The sequence below is a fragment of the Crocodylus siamensis genome, chromosome 12 (assembly GCF_052110815.1).
Source record: "Crocodylus siamensis isolate JL-2025a chromosome 12, ASM5211081v1, whole genome shotgun sequence".
In the NCBI taxonomy this organism is placed as follows: domain Eukaryota; kingdom Metazoa; phylum Chordata; order Crocodylia; family Crocodylidae; genus Crocodylus; species Crocodylus siamensis.
In genome coordinates this window covers 27,481,663-27,507,163 of record NC_143406.1, presented here as the reverse complement: position 1 = coordinate 27,507,163, position 25,501 = coordinate 27,481,663, and the positions used below count along the sequence as shown (strand labels likewise).

The following is a 25,501-nucleotide window of genomic DNA, read 5'->3' as shown; positions in this document are numbered from 1 at the left end:
TTTCAAGACTTGGAAATCTCTTCCAGATTGTATTTCTGGCCTGCTGCTCCCAGAGTAACGTTTTCTGAAGGGGGCAGGGGAACGGCCCTGATGAGATGTCTGGGGGAAGTCATGCCTTTGGCTAAGCAGCCGTGATCAAGCTCCGACCCTCAAAACACGGCTCTAAGCACAAATTAAGAAGAAAAAAAGTGAAACCGGTGAAAATGCAAAGGTAAAGCTAAGGGGGGGGAGGGATGCCCGGGGTTTCGTTTCACAAGATGCAGCTGGAGAGCATGGGATGGCGACTGGCAAATCTCATCTGGGCTGAAGCTGACGGCTCATGTGACACAAACGGCAAAACCCGAGGCTGACTGGAGGCTTCCCTTACCTCCCCAGAAAAGGATGGGGGAAACCTACATTCAAGGCAGGTTTTTCCTTGCATTTCTGCCAAACTCAGCCTCTACTAGCTGGTCTCCAGCTGCAGACCTGCAGGGCCACAGCGGAGCCCGGGGCCCAGGGGAGCAGAACAGCACCAGCACCCCGGGGACCCCGCTATACCGGCGGGAAGTCCCTGCCAGCCCCCGGCGGCACAGGGCGGGCGGGACCCGCACCCCGCGCCCGGCCTCCCCCGGGCCGGCAGGGCCCTGCTGAGGCTGCTGGCCCCGCCGCGGGGCGGGCAGCGGGCCCCGGCCGGGACGCGCGGGGCACGGGCACTCACCGCGCGGCGCGGCCGGGCTCGGCGACGGCACTGGAGGAGCCGCCGCGCCCCGCGCCCCGCTCGCGGCCCCGCCCGCCTGCGCCGCCAATCCCCGCCTGCGCCCGGCCCGGGGGGGGGGGCGGGGCGGGCAGACAGGCCCGGGTCCCCGCGACAGAGGGGGACATCCACTTGCCCTTAACTAGCATAACTGCAGGTTAAAACACACTGCCAGAAACCAATGAAAACAAAAACAAAACAAAATCCCCAAACTGCTTCACTGCCCCCTCGTACGGGCAGAAGATGAAAAAACAAGCAAACAGGGTGGGTGTCTGTTACGGTGCTTACAGGTGCTCAGATGTGAGTGATGAACCTAGTTTAAGAGTAGCAGATAGCATGACAACGAATACGTCAGAGGCAAGAAAGAGCTTGGCAGACTCTGGGTTGCTGAAGCAACACCCTTGCTGGAGGTGTGAAAATTGTGTCACGGTGACCTGCTGGTTCAGCCTACTCCATATCTTCCCTGTTTATGCAAACTGGACCATGTACAGAGGATGGCTACAGATCCCACCTCCTCTGACTGGTTTCCTGTCCAATAAGAACTGTCCCGAGCTCCGGTGGTTTCTGTGACAGAAGCAGAGTTCTGCAATTGTGCAGCCCCCCGAGGTTTGTTACGCTGACATAGCAGATGCAGAAGAATCGCGATTACGCAGAGACTGCTGTTTTCTAACTTCACATACTTATCGGGATTGTTTGTGGGCTTGCTAGTGGCTGTGTTGCCAGTTCAGTGGGTAAGATAAGGGATTCTTCCTGAAAGAAATGAAGCCAAGAGGGTCTGATTCATACAACTGAAGCAATGCAAGTAACAAATGTTTTAGAGTTTCATCAGTGTAGGCAAAAAATCAGACTGATTTAACCAGGTTCAAAGGACTTGAAGTGACACACTTACAACCACTCCATCGGGGGAGACGGTCACTAACACTCAGTCCAAGGACTAATAGGCGTGAGACTCCGAATGGAGAGAGGCCTGGAAAAGGACATGAACCACTTTAGACCTCCTCCCCATTGACTAAAGATGAATGATGGACAGGAGAGGCATGAGACTATTATCATTTTTAAGGTATATATTTTCCAAAATGATGTATTCTGAGTAAGTTGGACTTTCCTTTCTGAGAGCTGACTGGACCCTGGGTAAGCCGGCTATTGTTTGTGAGAGAGTAAGACCACAGGACCTGCTGAAGCCATCCAAGTGAATCACAGAGGCCTAAAGAGCTTGATGCCTTGCTCTGGATTGGGACGCAGGATTCTCCTTGAGAAAGGTGACGTCTAAGGGGGGCATCCTTGAGAAGACTCCAAGGTGGCAGAGGTACATCACATCTTCCCAGCAAACCCAGCCTGGGTCACTGCCAGACCTAATTTTCTAAGCCTAAGGATATTGGCCAGAAGAGCTGCAGATGGAGGGGCCTTCCCTCGTAAACATATAAAAGGATTTCTATGATGTAGTACTTGCAACTTCAGGGAACTGGACTCTTGCTCAGAAAGTCTCTTCTGCCTCCCAGTCCTTTTGATATACTACTTGTCACAAGAGCTCTGGGGAAATGAGACTTCATAGGTGTCCCAACAACTGGTGCTGTACTGGGATGCTTTCAAGTCCCATGCACCTTGGTATGTTTGAATTAACATCACTTGCTTCAGTTGCTCCCCAAACAAGTACTCCCTGCTCCTTGCTGCACACAAAACAGAGAGCAACAGTGTGTCTAATTTTGTTTAAGGTAACAGACAGGCAGAAATGAAATTTCACTTAAAAAAAACCCCATCCCTTTGTACTTGCAGACTGTTCCCAGTGAGGCTAGTGGCAACACTTTTATTTACTTGGAAGGTAAGTGAAAAAATTAATGGTCAAATCTGGCACCCGCTGAAAGGCCACAGCCAAGAAATCAAAAAGTATGGGTGCTCAAGTAACTTGAATATACGCCACAAATGACTTTGACCCAGAATGTCTCAATAAGCACATTAAGCAGATCAACAGTGATGGTGCTACATTAGGAAAATGGAGGGAAGGAGGTATGGGCTCATTCAGGAGAGGTCTTCAGTGACAATACCAAAAGAAGAAGTGAGTGAGCTACAGGAAACATTATACCAGGCATGAAAGAAGCATGACAGTAGTCTAATCAGCTCTCGTAAAGCCGAGCCCTTACAATTCCAGACGAGCTGCTAAGATGCTGCATGACTCAGCACCATTATTAAGAACAACAAGGCAGATAGACCCCAACTGCAATGAGGAAAGAGTTCATGGCCTCTTCCAGCAGCCTCTGTTCTCCTGATTCTAGGATAGTATTATGGGGGCATCCAGAAAGGGTGCAAGACAGTCCATAAGCACAAAATAAGGCAATTTCCACCCCGAAATTGTGATTATCCAGAAGAATAATGTAAGAGGAAAAATTCAGCAGTCTACATTAGCCTCTTCATGAAAACAAAGCTCCCTACCGAAACAGCAATGGAAAGGAAGCAAGAGCTTTCAGCATGAACTCACCTTCCTGCAGCAGCTGGGGATTTTCTCTCACATTTCGTCTTCCAGACACAACTGCCCTAGAAAAGCAGCTTGTAAACATCAAATACAAAGATATTTTATTGCTACATTTGGCTACCAGTGTCACTGTTAACAGAAGTGCCTGGTGCCACCTGCTGGAAGAAACCTGTTCAGTCAGCCCTGGGAGGAATGGGCCAGATCCTCTATTGGTAGAACTCCTTGGAAACAAAAGGATTTGATTTACACCAGTCAAGATAACGGACATCAAGACACTTCCATGTTATCACATGTTCTTGCAGTAAAATAAAGCTAGGACCAAAGGATTGCAGAAAGCCACGCTGTGGTCTTGGCAATGGAGATGATAGACTGTGCTTAAAAGAGACACTGAGAAAGATTTTTGGCCAGTGGAACTCAGAGTAGCTCTGCTGAAAGCAAACTGTAGTATGCTTTGTCTGAATCTCCTTTTAGACTGATCAAAGGTGCAATCAGGACATGGGCAATCAGGGCTTCACCCTACAAGGTCAAAATCTAGGGGGATCAGTAGAGAAGTTAGACTGCAGTCACAAGTCAGGGGATCAAGAACAGGCAGGTGAGAAGGCTGAGGTTTCTCAAGGACCAAAGACATGGGTGATCACTGAGGTACAGCCCCAAGCAGAACCCAGAGCAGAAATCGGAGATCCAGACTGGGGTCACCGGAAGTGTCTGAGGTGTCTGGAATATGCAGCTATAGCTGTAATGGGCTGGGATGTCTGCTGTTGCCAAACTGAGGTCACAAGCTAGGAGCTGACTGTAAGGCGACAGTGTTCTGGAATAGAGTCAGGAGCAACAGGTGCAGGGGGATCAGAAGGCAGCAACGCTGCAGCCAAAGAGCATGGGCAGGAATCCAGAACAGAAAGTTAATAAACAGGAATCAAGAAACTACGAACCAGCAAACAAGAACCAAGAAACTAGGAACAGGAAGTCATACCTTCAAAGCTGAACAGAGAAACAGATATCTTGTCGAGTAACTTCCTGGGTATTGAAAAAACTGCTGTTTTTATTCAGGCAGCCTCACTCATATAGGGTCAGCAGGATGTAGTTAGGTCACTACAGCCAGCCCCACTCCATTAATGAGATCCAACTGGGAGCTGAAGCCTGCCTGATGTCTTGACTTCTTTAGGTTCCCCTTAGAATGGGAGTAGATAGGACAGAGTGCTGCCCTAAGACAAGCATTTGTATCTGTTTCAATGCAGAGAAACACAGTAATGCACTATTGCATTTCAAGTTCCTTTGTGGCTTTGTCCAGACTAGTCAGTAGCCTTGACAAATCATCAGTAAAACTACTGCAGTTTACTTAAGCACCTTGGCCCGCTGGGATGTGAATCTTTTTTTTCCTTTTTTTTTTTTTTTCCTTAGAGCATGAGTGGCACTCATGAGATGGACATTGTCATGTTATGTTCCCAGTCACACGTCTCCTCATAAACAGGGAACCAAGTTTGCCCTGACAACAAAATACAAAATTCTCTGATAAAAAAATTGAAATTTCTGATAAAAAGCCCCCCAATCCATAATTAAAATGACCCCCCCCGCCCTGCTGGTGCCCCTTGCCCCCCCATCCACAGCCCCTGCCCCCACAAACGTGCCAGAGGGGGCCCCCAGCTACCAGGGCTATGGGGTCAGGGACCCAGGTCCCTAACCCCCTTCCCCTGACAGAAACCAGCAGCTGCTGCAACAGAACAGAACAGAGCAGAGCATGGAGCTGGCTTCCCCCTCTGCTGCAGGCTCAGGCAGGTGGGGCCGGCTCCCTGCAGCTTCACATACGCCCGGGAAACGGGGGCTCACCACCCCCCAGATCTGTGCGTAGGGCATTTGCATACTGTAAGCGTGGGCTCCTACCCTGGTGCTCTCCACCGGGGCCTCTGCAGCCCATGGGTGCAACCCAGCACTGCAGGACAGAGCCGGGCCATACAGGAAAGCTGCTTGCAGCTGTGAGCTCCACACTGCCCTGGCAATGCATCTCCTGCATGCACTGCAGCAGTGAGGGCCACAACCCGCACTGTTCAACATCTTCATCAGTAACTTGGATGAGGGGATAAAAAGCACCCTGCTCAAATTTGCTGAGGACACTAAGATGCCGGGGGATGTGGGCATGCTAGAAGGGAGGAATAGGCTGCAATCAGACCTAGGCAGGTTACAGGGGTGGGCGGATGAGAATAGGATGGGATTCAACACCGACAAGTGCAAAGTGCTGCACCTGGGGAGGAAGAACCAGCAGCATACCTACAGGTTGGGCAACACCCTTCTTGTCAGTGCAGAGGCAGAAAAGGATCTTGGAATCACTATTGATGCCAAAATGAACATGGGCCAGCAGCATGGGGATGCAGTCAGGAAGGCCAACCGTACCTTGTCACGCATCCACAGATGCATCTCGAGCAGGTCCAAAGAGGTAATCCTCCCCCTCTATGCGACACTGGTCAGGCCGCAGTTGGAGTACTGCATCCAGTTCTGGGTGCCACACTTCAGGAGGGATGTGGACAACATGGAGAGGGTCCAGAGGAGGGCCACTCGTATGATCAGGGGGCAGCAGGGCAGGCCCTACGAGGAGAGGCTCAGGGACCTGAACCTGTTCAGCCTCCACAAGAGAAGGCTGGGGGGGGGAATCTAGAGGCCTGTTACTAACTAGTCAGAGGGGACCAGCAGGCATTGGGGGAGTCCCTGTTCCTGAGCACTACCAGGAGTGACTAGAAATGTCACAAGCTGGTAGAGGGTAGATTCAGATTAGACATGAAGAGGTGCTACTTCACGGTCAGGGCGGCTAGGATCTGGAACCAACTTCCAAGAGAAGTGGTGCTGGCTCCTACCCTGGGGGTGTTTAAGAGGAGGCTAGATGAACACCCTGATGGGGTCATTTGACCCCAGTACTCTTCCCTGCCATGGCAGGGGGTTGGACTTGATGATCTGCTCAGGTCTCTTCCGACCCTACCAACTATGAAACCCTGCACCACCACCTGCACTGCCCCCTTGCATGCAGGGGATGTATTGCCAGGGCAGCAGCAAGCAGTTTTCCTGTATTACCATGCTCTGCCCTGCAGTGCTGGGTCACACATGCTGGGCTGTAGAGGCCCTGTGAGGGCAGGAGCCCAAGCCCACGGTAGGCAGCTCACCCTGCCCCTCCCCTGTGCATAGATCTGGTGGAGCACAGGTCCCCTGCCCACTACTCCCAGTGCCTGCTGCAGCACAGAACCATGGTCCCCCTCCCCCCCATGAGCCATCCATTTCCTGCTGGGTCCCGGGCCCCAAGGCCCACACACTGCCTGACTGGGCAGCAGCCCCAACCCTCCCTCCTTCCCCATGGGGGCCTCAATCATCCCCCCCCACACACACACACTTAACTGCGGGAGCTGCTGTCAAGGCTGCCTGGGTCCGTGCACATATACATGCACATGGCGCCCCCCTAATGACTGCCATCCTCCTGCTCCATCCCAGACCCTTGCAGGCTGGAACTTTGCCACCCTGCAGAGGGTGCACTACAAAACCCATGGGTTTCTCTGCTAAAATAAGAAACCCGTATTTTACTCTGTTATGCCATGGGAAAACAGAAAACCTGGATCCCTCCTCATAAGGAACAAGCAGAAAACCATGCTACTTGTGGATTTTCCATTACCTTCTGTTCATTGTCACAGTATTTCATAAAGGCCATTATTTTACCAATAAGGTCTCAACTCCCCGGCACACAGCCACAGTATTGTCAAAGGAGTCCCTCAATTTTTGAAAAGCCAACTGAAATTTAACCTAAAAGGCACAACATGGCTCAAATCTTCTCTGCTGCTGCAATGGCTGGTGTTACCCTCAGGAACTGTCCAACAGAACATCTCCTGAAGATGTTCATAGGTTGCAAAAAGTTTGGGAAACCCTAGTGATTATGGAATGTCACCAAAGAAACTGCATCTTTCCCTCCCCTTCCTCGCTGCAAAAACATGGGGCTCAGTCCTCAGCAGTCACGTATGTGGACATAATCATAAAGAACTCTGTACTGCCCTAGCTAATGCTAAACAAGATGGGGAGCCAAATTCCTTTGTCTTAGAGATGGCTCGGGTGTGGTTACCATGTCAATTTTTCTTACTGTATAAAGGCCTTCCCTGCAAGCAGAGGCTGGCAAGCAGCCCTGCTGTAATGATGTGCATTGGAGTCTGTTCTATCAGAGGCAAGCAATCAGGGTGAGTCAAAAATAAAGTATGAATTAAGGAGGCAATCAATAAAATCTTGACTTGGCACAGTGGCCCTCTCATGCACTGCAAGCCAGGGCTGTTTTCCACAAGCCATTCATTATGGTTAGTGTTAAAAATACATATGGGTTTCAGGAACTAGATCTAATAGCATGAGGTCTAGGTCCTCATGGACTTCAAGTCAATTGAGCAGGCCAAATCATGCTGTTTAGAGTTCATGTCACTAATTATTGCAAGCAGGAGACTTTGAAGTGACAGAGGAAGAGCTACTTGGTTCTCTTTTTATGGTGTTTTAGCCTTAAAGACAGAAAGCTTTTTGAATATATATTACATAATCTTTGCATAGTACACACTGAAGCATTTGTACAGTGGCACAAGGGCTTGGAAAGGTGTGGTAAGAATGTGGCCTGCTGTTTGAAGTACATCTATTTGGCTGCCTTGTTATGCTCTATAACAACAGTTCCCAAACTCTGACAGATTGTGCACCAATTTAAAACAATACAACCTTAAGTGCCACCAGCAAATTTTGTCATATAATGTAATTATAATAAATCTGTTAATGCGTACCACTGACAGGTTGTCTGCATACCACTGGTGGCACCTGTATCTCAGACTGGAAACCGCTGCCCTATAAAGTATGTAGACAAGGTTCTTTAGCTAAAGCAGGTATCTTTTATTTGACCAACTCAAATAGTTGGAAAAATTCTACTTACCAAGCTTTCAGGCACAAAACACCCTTCGTCAGACTGAGGAAGCATCTGCAGACTATGGGACCAAAAAGCTACGTGAGCGACGATGCCCCATTCTAGGTTGATCCTTTCAAGCATGAGGGTACACTAGAAGATTGGTGGGCCAATGATAAATGAGTAGGTGCCAGTGGTGTTGAAACAATATATACCCACATTTTGGGAATGAAGAACACATAATGCATAACAGGAAAGAGATTTATTGAAGCATTGTATGCATTAACAGTCCCATACACAGTGTGAACATGGAGAAACTGAGAATAAAGTAGAGACACCTAATGGATGTGTACTGAATGACTAACTCAAAGGAAATCTGATGAGGATTCCATAAAACTTGGGAAATCTGGAGATACATTAAAGGTGTGGAAACCTAATATCCTCCAACTCTCTTAGCACTCAGATCTACTGAGTGTGGCTGCTATGTAGCAACATGAATCTACACTGTAGACGTTGCTGGAAATTGCCATGTGTGGAGATATGATTGAAGCTAATCTATTATACTAGCATTGCCTCTTCCCAGCCTGCATTTCTGGAGCCTCAAGAAAGAATGCCCTCTTTCCTAGTAGCCCTCGAGTAAGAGGATGTCCCTGGTACTGTCTTCTTATCCTGGCCTGCACAGAATGCTATTAGCTGGGGCAACTGTAGATGTTGCAGATGGCTGGACTGGACAGTCCTCTAATTAGCGGATGTCCAATGGCAGGGAACATAAGAGGTAGAGAACTAGCCAATGTAACTTTCAGTAAGTAAGTAACTAACAGAAGAATATTAAGGATGCTTCACAATTTCCTGGAGATGTGGTAGTGAGATTCTGAAGTAATCACAAAGGGCAAAAATTGAGACAATCTAAGGAGTTCTTGGCTTTTTTTCCCTCTGCCCATTTAAAATTCCTTCTTAAGCAGTTTAGTGTCTTTTGGTACAACAGCAGCAACTTCTGCTTAAATACAGCCCAAAATAAAGATCCTCAATGTATACATGAAAGAGGTATGCTGTTGCTGGTGGTAATAGGATACTACAATATCTGCATCATTGCTCGATTTCTGGAAACTTCCCAGATAACAATATTTTTCTTTTGCACTGGCCAAGGGGTGTTTCATTGCTACAAGTGGAGAACTTGGCAACCAGCTTGTGCCATAATTAAATAAGAGAAGTGAAGTACTTGGTGAGAAGAAAAGGCACAAGATTGGTGGTTGGCTTCTGTTCCCCTATTGGATGCTGTGTAGGACAAGTTTCCTGTTGGCTGAAATCTGCCTGGACAAAGGAGGTTAGGAATCCTAACTGCCTGGTTTGAATGTGTTATAGGAGCTACTTGCTGGAATTGGGTCAACACTATCATAAGCAGGGAGTCATCATAAAAGGCTGGGATCAGGATTTGGTTGGGTCAATGGTGGTTGGCATGGCAATGTTACCTGTAACAACTTACTTTGAAAGAATTCAGGTTCTGCAGGAGGAACTTGGAGATTCAGTGTTTGCACTCAAGTTGTCTGGTGGGACCAAAATGCATTTTCATCTGACAGAAAAATCCTGGTTACATAAAAGGCTTTTCCCCTTCCCTTGCATTTTCCATGCAAGCATCCTGTAAAAATTGATCACATCACATCTTAATCTCCTTTTACTAAGAATGTTGAAAGATGAGGCAGACCAATTGCTCTCCACTGCCTACGGAAATTGAGTCTCTTAAACATAAACTGATCACAAGGAAACCTGGGACACCCGGGACCTTCAGGACACTACCCTTCCCCTCCCTCCACCCAGGTGCCTGCCTGCCTGCAATGTGCTCTGCACTGCTCTGGCTCCTGGCTAGACTGAGCTCTGTGCCCCTGCATTTCTGGAATACCCCTTATAATTCTCAACAACTGGCTGGCACCAGCCTCTGAAATCCAGGACTGTCCTGGCTAAACTGGGACAGGTGAACACCCTATTTAAGCACGACTTTTTCTCAAGACCCCTCCCCAAGATGCTCATCAGTGCTGGCTCAGCCTCCAACCACTTGATAACAAGTTCTCCCAACTGTGTGCTGTGGCTCCCTCATGTTATGCTGAGACTGACCAACCCGCAGTTCACTAGATCTGCCATGCTCCATTTGTCCATTTCTGGCCTTTCCAAATGAGGCAATATGCTCAGAGAAAATCTTCACCACGCTCAATTAGTATATGCTGCCATGCTACTTCTAACATCAGAGAGCTGCTATCAAGGAAGAGCACAGCTCGCTGACAGCCACTGTGTCCAAGACATTTCTCAAACTTGACAAAAAAAAAAATCCCATCACATGGAGCAGCATGGACTAGTAACCCACTTCAGCCTCAAACTACTATGACCGCTATAAATATTTATTTAACCAAGATGAGACAGTATCCTTTTCAGTCACTGAAACCATTCCTACAGAACGCATGCTTTCTCCAAAGCAGCTCTATGTGGATGTGCTAAAAGTCTTAGGACGCCATCACCACCCTAAAGAAAGGCATTCTTCTGCTGTCCATCATGTCTGTGGTTCAGCAACAACCTTCCACAGCTCCTGTGCAAAGCAAAAACAAACAAAATTTCAAAACTTGCAGTCACTTGCTATGAGGGATAAGAAGAAAACACATCCAACCCTAACCTTAGTCAACACAAAATGTGAACATCTTTACATTCTCCTGTTTACTACAGAACCAGAGCTATATTTATACTGACTCCTGAAGCATGTGTAACTTGTCTGCAGCGTGTACTTAATGCGTTCATGTGGATGCACTAGGTACACACAGACTTTCTGGGCTCTGTGCCCCATAGCCTCATTTAGAGTTTCACCTTGCACTCTATTGGGATGCAGCCACAAAAACAGGTTGAGCAATGTAACTTAACTCCCATTTAGGCATTTAGATGTGGGAACAGATAAGCTGTTTACCTCTCATCCTTGTAAGAACTGTAATTCCTGTTCATCCATGCAATGAGCAATCTTATTTTTTATTACAGTTTCTACCCATTTTCTAGGAACACCAGTTAAGCTCAGAGCCCTTTCTGTGAACTGTCATTAAGTGCCTACCCTCCAGGCCTCCAGGACAGAGACAGCTTTTAGGTTACATACTAAGGTAGACAGATGTGTAATTCTGAGTTTGAGTTTTCAGGACTTGAGTAAACACCAAATCACCAGTCCTAATAATTTACCACTCTTTGGTTTATCAATTTCCTTTACTACCTCCTGATTTGCTGGCACCTCAGTTTGAGTCAGTCCATTAGAAAGAGTGATTCTGGTACAGGAATCTCCCCAAATGTCTTTTATGGTGAAAACTTTCCTGATGGAAACTAATGTAAAAAAACCCAACCCATTTAGTTTCTCTGCAATGGCTATATTCCATTTTGAATGCTCCTTTTACTCCCTCATTGTCCAGTGGCATCACTGAATTCCTGGCTGGCTTTCTGCTTCTAGTGCAAAACCAAAACATCAAAAATTATATCTCTAGCAAGTTGCTACTTGAATCTTTTTATTTTTGGCTTGCCTTACCGTAATTCTGCATTTAGCTTGCCACAGTTAATGTTCTTTTACATTGTTCTCATTTGGATACAACTTTATTTCCTGAAGAACATCTTTTATATTTTAATGGACTCCTTTACTCAACCAATTAACAATGTTGGCATTATTTTTTCTCCATTTACATGTTTTTGCCCTGCAGCACACATTTACCCTGTGCTTCCAACATAGTATTTTTAAACAGCCTTCAGGCTGCCTGCAAGTTTTTAACCCTTTCAGTTTCCTTCTAACTACTACTGTCGTTTTTGTAGAGTTCGTGTTTTTTACATTAAGTGATTCCATGATAGATTTTTTTTGTTTTCCTTCCTACAAGGAGGCTGACCATGCTTAGAAATCATAACGACTCAAGTGACCACTATGCTCACCATTATAGGAAAGCTCCACCATAGTTATCCTTTGAACCAAATCCTATATGCTATTTAGGACTAACCCTAGATAGCCCTTCATCTTGTGGGTTCTGGGACTAATTGTTCCATAAAGTAGTTATTGACAGAGACTAGAAATTTAGTCTCTGCATCCTACCTTGAAGTGAGATTTACCTGTTTTATACAGAAATAATTGAAGTCACCCAGCATTATTGTGTTGTCCACTTTTGCAGCCTCTCTAATTAGCATTTCTTGTTCATTGTCACCCTCCTGATCAGTTGGTTGATGGCACAACCCAAAAAGCACATTCATCCTGCTTAGACACAAAATTTTCACCCAAAGAGATTCTACAGTGCTGCTTATAAGTTTTCACCTGTGTGATTCAATGTTGTCCTTAAAGGAAAGTGCTACTCCCTCACTGGTACAATCTATTTTATAATTCCTATATAGTTTGTGCCTCAGTATTACAGCATCCCATCACTCAACTCAATTCCACCAGGATTGAGAGATATCTATTATGTCAGTATCATCACTGGATATTAGACATGCCAGTGAACATCCAGTTGAAGAATGGCCATGGGATAGTTCCCTCACCTCCAGCTTGCTCCTGTCCTGTTTTGCAACTATAATCCCCCTTGGCACCACTGGGACTGATTCCAGGGAGGTGGGAATAACCCACTGTCTCAGAAAGTCTCAACTATATACCTCTTTACTTCTCCCAGGTGCTCCTTTTCAGTGACTGGTCTGCAGGAACTGCACTTAGGGCATTTATACACCATAATTCGTTATACATTTGCTTACTTCAACACGCCAGAAATCCAGTGCATCAGAGCAGACTCAATTAATCGAGCCTGCTCTGCATGCTAGCTGATGTGCCCGGCACTGTGTTGCATACATTTGTATAAATGGTGAAATGCACATTAGTGCTGAGAAAATGGTGGTGGTGTGCCTTTGAACTAAAACACCTTCAATGTGTTTTAGTTCAAAAGCACGCTACCGCCATTTTCTCAGCACTGACATGCATTTCATTGTTTATAGAAATGTATGTGCTGCAGCATCGGGCGCTCTTAAAGTGTCTGGCGCTGTGGCACAACCATATGTACAAATGCTCTTAGTCTCTGAGTTTTGCATGTATGCTACCATTCCTCTGGGAAGGAAATTATGCATATGGTAATCAGTGCAATAAAGTGGGTAGCTCTCACTCAAAATGCTTAATTTCTATTTGCATTCTATTTTTCTTTCATCCCTGTGCTCTGCTTATGGGATAATGTTACATATAGTTCTTGGTGGTTTCCTGCATTATTTTATATTTTTTTAAATTAATTTAGGCTTCCCAATATACAGCCCAGCAGCTTGGAGAGCAGCGTCTGGCTGCTCTCCAAGTCTCTTGGAGGGAAGGGGCAGGGGGAGGGAAGTGGTGGTGGTGGGGGCAGATTGAGGCCCTGCAGTGAGGGAGGAAGCAGGGCATGTTTTGGTACTGCCCAGCTGGGGCAGGATGGGGCACGGGATGAAACTGTGCAGCTCATTCAGGGGGCATGGGGGAACGGATCCTGCTACTACATGCACCCAGGGGGAGCCATGGGGGGGGGTATGTGTCCCCCACCCCCGGATCTGTGTCCAGGGCGAGGGTGGGCTTGCCACTGCAGGCTGGGACCCAGGGTGGCACTGGACTCTTCCCAGTGGGGTAGGGAGCTGAGCCAGGGCTGTGCTCTGGGCAGGCAGCAGCAGCGTTGGGAGCGGGGCTTAGAGGGTGGGCTACAGCCACCCCAAAATTTGCCATAGCTCCCCCTCCCAGCACTGCCGCCTGGTCCCACCACAGCCCTGACCCAGCCCCTCCGCCAGGGAGAACCCAGCTCCAGCCCACAGCAGCAGCCTTCCCTTGCCCCGCACACAAATTCAGGGCCACATGCCCCCCATGGCTCTCTGGGTGATGTGCATAGGAGCAGGAGCTGCCCCTCCTTCCCCACGCCCCCCAGAGGAGCTACTTGCGGCTCTGTCCTGCACACTGTTCTAGCTGGACAGTGCCTGCCCCTGCCCCAGGTCCAGCTCCAACCCAACTCCTTCCCTCAATGCAGAGGCCTTGATTTGCCCCCCCGCCCCTTTCCTCCCAACACGCTAACCAGCCAGCTGATGCTCTGCAAGCTACTAGGCTGGCTGCATGCATGCATGGCATTCATCGATGGCATTATTGGCTATACCAGCCCCAAAAAAGCCAATTGCCAATAATACCAATTTTCCTTTTATTAGTGCTGATACAATATGAACAAATGTATCGGAGAACCTCTACCTGGATCCTCCCATTACATCAAGCAGCACAGTGATATGAGAATACTCACCACCCTCCCTTACCTGTGCCATGACACTCTCTTTGGCAGGCAAATGAAATAAGCTGTAATGACAAGCATTTATGACTGTAACAGGGACAGAAGAATCAAATGTTTTCTTTTTACTTCCTCTCCTTAAAAACTAGGCTGGAGCCCTTCCAAAAGTACACAAGATGACAGACAACCAGGTTCTTCCATTATGTATAGCCACTACAACAACTTCAAAGTGCAAAGCTTGACGCATTACTTTTAAGCAGAAACATACCACTTACCAACTGCTCAATTCGTTCATAAACAAGGGACTGGCAGAAAGCAAGTCTGACAGGCTCAACAGTGTATTTCATTTCACCATCTCTAAGGCTGGCCAGGTTGGATAAAGCATCTCGAAAATGACTGTAAGCTTCGCATGCAATGTCCATGCTTCTGAGGGTGAAGTTCAGCCTGACAAAACAAAAATCTGTTGAGAGAAGCGTCTCAGACCTCCCTGAACCACACGCCTGACTGAGCTGCCTTGTATTTGCAATTGTGGCAAAAGACCATGCACTCAACAATTCAATTCATGCCTCCATCTGACAGACTGCTCCCTACATACTAAAAATGTCCCACAGCTCAGTGCTGGACCAGGGGGAAGTCTCATGGTTTCATACTCACTCCTCCTTTAGGGCTATTTCTCCATGTCCAGGTTCCCAAGGAAATACCATTGATACCTGTCCACAAGGTCCCAACTTATCATTCAAACATGTGACCCAGCCTACTACCATCAACACTTTGGCTTGATTTGGGCAAACATGCTCAATGCTACTCAAAGCTCTTTCAGTAACTCAGCACAAAAGTACACCTTGTGGCAAGCCCTAAAAAGTTACCTAAGAGTGATACTCTTTCTGATGTCATCTAACAACTAAATCTGTGACTGTATATGAATACAGCAAAGAACCTCTTGACATAATTTCCCCAAAACCATTTACTCCACGTGTGCTTGCTTATCTCCTTCCTGCCTACTCTTCCCAAAAGATGGCATAGTATGACACATTGCAGAGACAATCCAAAAGCCTTGAGTGGCCACTGCTATTTTGGAGGACTCATTGCCTTACAAATCTGGGTGGCTGACAGTGATCGGTTGACTTGCCTCTGCAGTCATGTTGTAGCCCTAGAAAAGTCAATGCTTACATAATCCTGTGGTCATTCCAGAGCCCAAATGAAGCTGCTGATTTGAAATCAAAAGCAGCAGCTGGTATTTGTAGCGTATTTTCCCTGCAATGTTCTCTTACCTCTTTTCTATTGCCAGGTAAATGGTACACACACGGTTTAGGTAGCCGGTGAGTCTGCGCAGCGTCCCAAAGAAGGCGTCTGTCAAGTCATCATCATAAAACACTGCATGACCAAGATGTATCATTCATTAAGCACACGGATGGGACCTTTATGTTTTGATTAAACACTTCCAATGTATGCAGAGTGGCTTTTGTCTGGAATTCTTCCCACTGAACCTTTGATGGGAGATATCTATACAGCACCTATAAGCATCAGACATAGACAGCCGCAGCTACTTTGTCACAAAAGTTTTGATGAGGTACCATGATTCGTTATGCTCTGCTAACTTGCAGCTCTTCCACATGGGCTCTCACCCAGCCATTTAGCATTATGCTCCACAGGTCTGCTGAGGGGTTAGATGCTCCAAACTGAGGGGCCTTCCTTCCCACCTAGACTTCGAGGCACCCCCAAGAAGTCACTACACCAACAACAGGGTCTTAGCTAGGCCCTCATCTCCCCAGAGACCCATAAACAACATCCAAGCCCCATTAAAATAAAAAACACAACAGACACCCATTCTCCTTGTGGGAAGTCCTGCTTACAAGTATGGCAAAAGCTACCTCTTCCTAACTTGGGGAAAAGTTTGCTTTCCTCCCGCTTGTTGGCACATTGCCTCAAACATGGCACCAGCTAATTCTTTTCTGATTTCAGAGCCTGTGTCTTTCAATTTTTTCCTTGGGCAATCAGGTCATATTTCCATCCTATGCAGATGTGATGGGGAACAGAATACTAAGAGAAAACAGCTGGCAAAGCATACCAGAGCTCTAACCAAAAGGGAGCCTATGGCAGGCTCAGTATCCAGAAACACTTCACTTATAAATGACTAGACTGCACCTGCACAACGACTTTCTTAATGTTTGGGCCAACCTTTCCTAAAGGCTTCATAGTAGCACACGGGGCTCCAAGAAGTTATACTGGCCAAAGGTTGTCCCTGATGGATTTTTAGAAGCTCACCGGATCCACGTTATAAGGAAACAATCAAACTGCAATCCTCCCATGCACCAGTCACAAGGGGCTTGGTTAGTGTCACTCACCATCAGCAGCTAAGATCACGGAGGCATGGTTATACATGTCAGCTATCTCTGCTTCAGACCAACTGTAGGGGGCCTCAGGATCTATCAAAAAAGCAAGAAGTGTTCTTTCCACAGAAGCCTGGTTTCTCAGTGGCCAGGAGCAAACATCTGAGGAGAGTCTCCAAGATCCCATCTTTGCTAGCACCCGATCATACATCCTGGATATAATCTGGACTAAGCCAGTAAAGGCCTGGAAAGGATCACCACTTCCTTGGGCAAGCTACTCCCTCCACATAACTACTCTATCTCTTGACTCACAAAAGAACAGTGACAATTTGGGAGAAGCCATCACTGTTGACTCTCGCCACATTAACAGAAGCATCAAGATGGCAGCCAAAGAAGGTAGGGCTGTCTGTCATGTATGGTTGGTCAGAACCAATCCTGATCTGCCATCTAGGGAAAGAATGACAGGGCATCCTTTTACCAATGCTATGATGGCCCTGGCAGTACCACACTGCTCAGGAATCAACCACATTTATTTCAAGCTGTGCCCAAAGGGGAAACATGCCACTGAAGTGCTGTATACCCTTGCCAGATACTTAAAACATGTTTGCATCACAAAAACTATAAATGACAAAAACTCAGCCAGGCTGCTACCAAACCACTCTGCCTGCTCTCTTGCCACCCATTCCCTTTCCCAAAGATTTGGGGGAAGGAACAGGCTTTGCAGCTCCATAGGCCACCAGACAAGACCCTGCATGTAAACAAATGTTAAGGCTTAGTGTAGTCTCCCAAGCACATGAGCAGAGCTTATGCACCATCTGCATTAGAACAAGATAAGACTCTGCCCTCACACTCTGGGAAACAGTTACTACTGTTAGCCCTATTCCATCATTTACCCAGAGCTGAATGTCATTGCTGAGAGTGCAATATACTACCTCTGTAATGACATTTGGCTACTGTTAAGCCTCCATTTCTGCCCCCAACCCCAAGCCCTATAGGAAACCAAGCTGAATCAGCCTGCCTCACCTACTCACCAGTACAAAGGCCATCTTTCAGCCAGTCCAGCTCTTTTACTTTAACTTCACTTCCTGTCCAAAAAAATAAAGGGGGGAGAAGGGAGCAGGCCAAATCAGTTAGATTCACACTGAGGAGTAGACTAGCCGAGATCAAGGTCACAAAGCCTACAGAGAAATTACTGGTACTCTAAGAAAAAAGTAGTAAGATATCTGGCTCATAACGGCAACAATTCTGACTGCAGATATGTTGGTGCCATCTGACTGCCAATGAGATCTCCTCTTCTGACTCATCAGCAGTCAATCCCCACTATGAAATCACCATATGGTATACCCCTTTAGTTAGTTATGTTTTTTCTGCCATTTCTTATTTCTTTCATGACTTTAGTCTGAAGCTACTCACAATGCCCACTTATGCTACCAATTTATCTGCACTTGCTCTGCTCCAATGAGCTTGCTACAGCAACCACAGCAGGCCCTACTACCTGCTTCAAAAGAAAATTGGTTCTACGCTCTCCACAAAGGAGGACTCCCATGATCTGACCCTTCTTTTCTGTATGAGGCAGATTTTTAGCAGGACCATGGTTCTGACCTTATTTGTGAACACTGATGACAGAAAAATGACCCATTATGTACACTGATGCACGTCAATGTAGAAAGCAAAAAAACAAATCTCAAAGCTATCATATGGTTGAACATCACTTACCTGCCAGCTCCCAAAGATGTCTGTTTAATCTTATATTTTGCTCACAGGTGGCAAGAAGATCTTCACCCACATCTGGAAACATAAGAGATGTGTTATACACTTAACAACATCTTGCACGGGCTCAATCTAGACCTCTTCTTTCAAGAAAAAAGAGACCAGCTCTATCTGGTAGTTCTCAGCCCCTCTGTGGAGCTCACTAGCACGAGACTGGATATCAACAACTTATTTTATGCATGGCCTGGTTATGACTGCAGATGGGCCACCAACTGCTTTCCCAAGAATTGCTGGTAACTGCTAGCTACAAAAGAGCTCCAGTCCAACACTATTAATATCTTAGGCAAACAACTATTTTCACTGGCTTTTCCTTCCATGGAGGGACCCTCAGAAAGGGCACACTTCCATGCAGATAAGCAGTTCCCATGTCTATAGTCTGCCAAAAAGCGATGTAGATACAAGACATTTTATTTTCTTTCTGTTTTATTTGTCCTTTTAGAAAAACAACCTGCAGTCAAAAGCCTACTATAATTGCCCATGTTACTCCAAGAGGATTATCTTTGCAACATGATGAATATCTCACTGGAATATAACTAACATGCAGGGATGCCCCAAAATGGATAATCTGATGAGATACCAATCTACAAGTTTCCTTACCGAAGGGAGATCTAATTCCCACTGGAAGCAGCAATTGCAGCCAGCATCTGAAACAACCCTTTAATTTCATGGAGGTTCTGTGGAAGAAACTGAGTGTGCCCAACACCATTTCAATTCCACATCCAGGTCAAATGCAAGACCTTGAAAGAGTATGCTGCCAAACACATTTTCTAATGCAGCATTCCCCTTCCCATTCCCACCTTTGCATCCATCTAGTGATAAATTCCCTATGCAAAGTATCTACTAATGACACGGTGGGGAAGACATGCCTGGCTGAGAAAAGAACAAGAAACGAGGAATGAAAGGAGAAACGGCAGCAGAAATGCTTCAAGCAGCTCTAATTCAGACCCCTTTCTAAAAAAAGGCTGATGTTAACATGCACCTGTGCAATACACTCTTCCAGCAATTGTTGCTGCAATAATGCTGGTGAGGCCAGTGCCCCCTCCGAGCTCCAGGAGTGTGCGACATCTGAACGCGTCCTGGTCAAATAAGATGTAATCAGCAAGAAGAAAGGCTCCACGCCATACCTTGAGCAGAAAGCAGAAGATAAGTAAATTTACACCCCTGACCAAAAACCCCTTAGGCACCAGATACTTCATATGAGATACAAACCTGTTTACCAACATCTTCCAGAGGAGTTGCCATCGTGTGTTCTAGTTAAAGGAAAGCAAAACAAAAAGGAGTGCTTTTTAACAAATGCTCTGGAAAAGCCTCACTTTTGTTGCTGGCTCAACATCAACCTTAATGACACTTATGTTGCTGGCTCATCCCTAATGACACTTCACTTGAAGAAGAATTGGCTCTAGTTTCACTGCCCAGAACTGTGTCCCTTTCAATACCCCAAGAAAATAATTATATCACCCATGTTGAGAGACTTATGAAAAAACAGCAAAGAAAATCCTCACAATGATTAAAGCTTGTAGCAAGGACACCCACCTCTTCTGTAAGCACAGAATCATCAGGCAAGCAGTTTTACTTGTGTGTGATTACTGATGATGTTTCATGATGCAGGGAATGCAGGTATTTCACAATAGACAGAGATGCAAAAGGTGCTCACACTGTGCTTGCCCTTATGGCACTATACTGGTCCATCCCTCTGTTGAGTGGTTTAAGTGAAATGCTGGGTATACATCAACTACTGGCCTGCAGTAACTCATAAGAACTTGGCTAGACTGCAGGTAGCCAAGCTCTAGAGTGTGAACCCCACCAACTTATTTTTCCCCCAAGACGACAATCTGTGACTAAAGCCCAATGAGGCCACCTGCTTTTGGGACTGAATCTGCATAGCTATTATGCCAAAATGCAGCACCAATGACTCGCTGCCTTGGAATTCCAGTGACTACCACTGCAAAATCTGGGGAAGAGTTTGTGTCCGACTGATCGATAGTCTTCCAGTGGCCGCTGATGGAGGCACACCTAGTTTGAGGACCACCATCACGCTCAAGTACAAGACATTTAAAACCTTCAGATGACTTGGAGTATACTGACAAGAACTGGGCTAATTTGGTTTAGGTGGGGGTCTGGTAGCTCTGAGCCTTGGGGTCAAAAAATATCTTAAGTGTGCTTATAGATTCAAATGACTGGTCCTCTGGCACAGTGACACAAAACTGGATGTTTGTGGGACCAACAACCCCTTCTTGATGCACAAGAGCAGCCCAAATACTGCTCCAGAACATCGACAATCTTCCTGTTGCAGCAACCTTGTCCATGCTGTGCTTGACATGCATGGTTGTCAGTGCCTCCTGCCCCTGTGTAACAGCCTGCACTTCAGCTTACCTATTTTAATGATGTCGTTTCTGCATTCTTGCTCTTCCTTTTCATAAAGGTCTTCTCCTCCTTTCATCAGTACCATTGGACAAACCTTTTCCCTTGACAAATCCTCTGCTTGTAAAGTGGAGGTGCACTGAGGTCTTCTGACAACTTCCAAATCACCATCAGCATCTAGCAAAGAGTCTATTCCTTTAGAAGGCGTTTCATTTTTGTTATGTCCAAGAATGAGTGGAATGCCGTCACCTCTTCTGCCACCTCTGCCATTTTCAATTGTAAACGCATTCTTGTATTTCTTCTCAAATTCCACATCAGTTTGCTTCCTAAGGAGCTTGAACTGTGATAAAAACACTAATGAAACAGAGAAAGAAAGCCAAAAAACAGGGTCAGCTGAAGGCACAGTCAACAAGTGCCTTTCCCCTTTCAACCTCCACCCCTCCAATCCTGCTTCAGGCCTAAAAGACCAAAATAAACATCACCACCATGTTGGTTAAACTGTGATTCAGTTACATGACCATGAGCTCAAGAGACTGAATATCAGCACTCATTTTATGGCTGTCAATCTCCAGCATTTCAGAGAAACATCATACTCTAAGCAGCATCTACATTACCGATACTGTGATACTCATCACATTGTGACAGGGATGTTCAACCCCTGGCCCACAGGTTATTTTCAGCCCACAGGGCTCCCCTGGAGTCCAGAAATTTGGCAGCAGGGGAGAAATGGCAACACTGTCACACCCAATTGTTGCTACTAAATTCCTGGTCCTGTAGGGACACCTGCAAGTCAGCAAATGCAGCCCTCTATGCTAAATCGTGTCAGCATGTGGACAGATTAATGTCTACAGGGTTGGGCCAGTGTGCACTCACAGGCTGACACTACATGGAATCTGGCCTGCAGACTGACCCTGTACCAACATTCTGGGCCAGACGGTTGCACACCACCAGAACATGAGCGTTCAGAATGGACTAAAGTCATTTTTTTTTTTTAAGGCCTTTCCCAGCCCAAATGGTCCCCATCAAGTTCCGAGTACAGAGACGGGACCAAGTGACAATTCTTAGAATATAGCTAAGCATTTCAAGTTATTTCACATCTATTTAATTATGCTCCAATCAAGCTGACCTGTGTCATTCACTACCTTTACAAACCTCATAGCCCACCTTTTCTGCCACAGGCCTACAATGCCATCCACTGGCTTTTACATAGTTTCAGAAACTTCAGTCATGTTCATGTTAGCACATTAGACTTTTTGCCCAACCAAATAGGTGTCTTTCTGAAGGTCAAGCCAGTATGCTAATAATATTCTTTTCCAATTATGAATCAACCCTGCATATAAGTCAACTGTGATTCTTACAGTTCTTTTAGAAAAGGAAAAGATGTCAAATTATAATTGGAACAAGTTGGCGTTTCCTTCTCCTGGCTCAGGTGGAAATTGTTACTGTGAAGTAATGGAGTGATTTTCACAAACTGGTCATGGCCCTCTCTTGGCTCACTAAAACCCAATTCTAACTTATGTGAGACCTGTTGAGACGCTTGCCTTCTCACCTCCAATCTGTAAGTGCAAAGGATGCCCCACACCCACACTCAACTTCATTTCACTTGCTCAGGCTGAAAAAAATGGCAGATTTGACTTCAGCCAATGTCAGCCTATTTATATCCAGTTAATTTTCTCAGATGTTGACCGCATGTTCCCGATCCATACCATTTTACCCAAAGCAAACTTGGCTCATCTCCATTCTACCCATCAAGCAAGAAATAATCATACTGCTAACTGCAGGCATGGTTTAAATGACCATGAGACTTTACCTCTGAGTTGTGCATTTTGATAGATTCACATCACTAGTTTCAACTAGGTTAAAGATTTGGAAACCACCTGTCTGCAGATTGCACCTTACCTGGCTGTCCAACCCCATTCAACCGCACCATGAGATGTCGCTCTTTTGGGGTATGTAAGTGAATGTCAGAGAGTACCGTGTCACTTCTGAAAACAATATCATCCATAGTCTCTTCCTCTGCCACTTCTGTCCCGGTGCACCGGCAATAGGGACATCTATGAGGACAAGGAGAGCCCCTCATAATTTAGCACCACTGAGATATTAGGTTACACATTTAGCTCAAAGGAACAGCCAAAGCTGTGAGAATCCAGGGAGGGTTCTAAACCCCTGCAGTCTTACTCTGTCACCATTGCTGTACAATAAAATAAAATAAACTGGGCCATTCACTCTATAAAATCCACTTATTTAACATGTAAAGGCTTTGGTTACAGATTATTAGTATTAGACCACGCCATGTTGCTCCTTGGAAGAGAGCGTCACAGATCACATCAGGTATGCTGTACAGCAGGATTATTCCTAGCTCTTCCTTTGGCCTCTCGGTAGAGCTCTCACATAGATGACTCACACTTGTCGTGTGCCAAATTAAGAGGAAAATTACTAGTTCACCAGTTCTCATACAAAATCATGCCAACAACAAAAGCTCAACAAGGTTTTACTTCAGTGCATACATACATAAGTGAGTCATGGCTTTCAAAAAGTGACAGATGGCTTATGACATCCAACTCAAAACTTTTAAAGGGAATTTCTTCAAAAGGTAAAAATCTAGCTGATTGCTACTTACTGCATTTCACTCAAAGCAGCCAAAATTGGATATTTCAGCCACAGTATCAGTGTTCCTTTCTAGCAACAGTAGGCCGCAGTAAGCACTGTCCATGCTAGCATTTTCCCGTCGGGCACGGAGCATAAGTATTTACAAATCAAATCGTCTACCCCAGCAGGCTAGATTATTTTAGGGCTCCGCAAATGAAAAGAGTTGAAACCCTTTTGGAAATTTTGAATGGAGTTGTGGATCCCTTTGATTTGAAAGTGTGGGTATTCACATACTTTTGATCATCTTTCACAGACCCCTTAAACCTAGTCTGCAGGCCCCCAGGGGTCCACAGACCACAAGTTGAAAGCCACTGATCTATCCTACAACATTGGAGAGCAAACCACAGTTTGTTAAAAGTTAGTTACATTTTTCCTTGACATGCCTCATACTTGTCAATGCTTCGGTTGAGGGCTATGCCATACTCTTGTCGACACAGGCATGATGAAACAAAGGCTTGCAGGTCAAGTGGTCCTGCAGATCAAGATAAACCAGAAGCTGATTTTCCTATGCTCAATTAGAAACTCTAGACACCTCCCTTAGCATGTGTTCTCCAGACCTTCCATTCTCAGAGGAGGTAGGAGCTGGAATGCTGACCCCAGTACAAACTGAGCTATGTAAACATGGGGAAAGTCCAGGGCTAGGGGTATCATTGACTTATATCATTTCCAGGCTTTGCACTCAATGAAGCAGCAATAACATTCTGCTTCTTTATATCTTTTTTATATTAGACTGTGAGCCTTTTTCCCCAAAATAACTTTGCCTCTAATTGTCCTCCGCTTCAGTACTAACAAGTTCGAAGATAGATTGAATAGATCAAAGAAGGTATCAAAGGATGACAAAAAAGCAAAATGATATCATCCTGCTCTTCTTTGGAACAAGTTTCTGCCAAGACATGAGCACCTGGCTGGTAATCAGCAACGTTGATTCCCCAAATCACCACCACCACTGTGCCCAGAATCTCCTGCATGGCCCACCTCCTTCATGGGGCTCTTGTCAGCCACGCCACAGACACCCAGACTAGCTCTGTGCACTCTGAAATAATGAGGTCAGATTGGCCCTTTGCCTGCAACTGGACAGAGCATTTCCTGCCCAGATACCAACACACATTGTTGTGGAGCTGAAAGCCCAAGAGCAATTTTCCTGCAGAAGAAACAGAGGGCAATTGGAGGTGCCAGCACAGTCCTGCACTGTGAGCGCCTCAGCTCCTTCCAGCTTGGCCTCCATCCAAGATCTGGGCTTTTTCCAGGCAGGAAAACCAGTGCAGGAGCCCAGAAACCAGCCTAATCCCTTCTTTGATCTATTCAGACCATTTTCTTCCAACTGCCACCTTGCTAATGCAGAAGCAGAAGATGACAGAGCCAAAGTTATTTTGGAGGAAGGGGTTAACGGCCTATTTTTTTTAAAAAAAAAGAAAGATGCAAAGAGAAAGAGGGAGCGCCCCATTCCCGGCTCCTCTGGTCCCTGAGGGACGGCTATGGCTGCGTCCCGCTGCCGACCAAGGGGAGCGGGCAGCCCCGTCGGGCCACGGGCACCCGGGCGGGGGCCGGGCCCTGCCCCTAGGCCGCCCCGAGCAGCAGGAACAAGCCCCGGCCCCGCGCCTCTCCCGGGCGGGGCGGAGACGCTAGCGGCCGGGCCCCCCCCGCCCCTCACCTCGCGCAGCAGCTGCTCCTGCCGCACGATTCCATTCCCGGCGCTTCAACCTGACGTCATCCCCACGCGCCCTACTGGGCGAACCCCGGCCTCTTGGGGGCGGGGCGCTCGCTGCCCTCGGCTGCGCTGGCGGGTGGTCTCGCTGCAGCCATTCCTACCGCTATTAAGTTGTAAGGGAATCGATCTCGGCAGGGGAGAAAATGGGTGCATATCTCACTTTGGCTCTGTGCAATGAAGCCCCCTCCCCGTCTGTTATACTTTTGGCCACTTGCATTATATTGTCCCTTCACATTTGAGTCTCTTTCTCAGTGTGTCAGCCAGATGGAAGCTGATAGTGCTTTTGATCGGTCCTTTTGTTAAGTGAAAGTTGTTAGGAAGATTACCTGTCATTTCAG

General features: G+C 46.5%; 2 protein-coding genes across 6 annotated transcripts in view; both read right to left on the bottom strand.

Annotated features, from left to right (window-relative positions):
• The window catches only part of ABAT (4-aminobutyrate aminotransferase), a 137,535-nt gene extending 134,243 nt beyond the window's left edge, over positions 1 to 3,292 (bottom strand). Inside the window, exon 1 of one of the 2 annotated variants that reach the window (XM_090023188.1) lies at positions 3,207 to 3,292. The gene's annotated coding sequence lies outside the window, so the exon portion shown is untranslated. Of the gene's footprint in view, positions 1 to 697; positions 768 to 3,206 lie in introns of those variants that run through there. The other variant, XM_090023187.1, reaches the window with a different exon arrangement.
• A 4,911-nt stretch (positions 3,293 to 8,203) lies between these two features.
• Positions 8,204 to 25,155, bottom strand: METTL22 (methyltransferase 22, Kin17 lysine). Of its 4 annotated transcripts, none has more exons than XM_090024303.1 (11): positions 25,107 to 25,145; positions 23,846 to 23,927; positions 22,706 to 22,860; positions 20,819 to 21,160; positions 19,655 to 19,695; positions 19,425 to 19,569; positions 18,392 to 18,463; positions 17,707 to 17,760; positions 16,691 to 16,771; positions 15,617 to 15,719; positions 8,204 to 14,789 (listed from the first exon to the last, which is right to left on the bottom strand). In XM_090024303.1, exons 3-11 carry the CDS (start codon positions 22,809 to 22,811, stop codon positions 14,570 to 14,572), a joined length of 1,164 nt encoding a protein of 387 aa, XP_089880429.1. In that variant the 5' UTR covers positions 22,812 to 22,860; positions 23,846 to 23,927; positions 25,107 to 25,145; the 3' UTR covers positions 8,204 to 14,569. The 4 variants fall into 4 exon arrangements, with proteins under 4 accessions (XP_089880429.1, XP_089880427.1, XP_089880430.1 ...); XM_090024302.1 differs by lacking the exon at positions 23,846 to 23,927 and having other exon boundaries at positions 8,239 to 10,666; positions 14,621 to 14,789; positions 25,107 to 25,155; XM_090024301.1 differs by lacking the exon at positions 23,846 to 23,927 and having other exon boundaries at positions 25,107 to 25,155.
• Between the last annotated feature and the right edge of the window lie 346 nt (positions 25,156 to 25,501).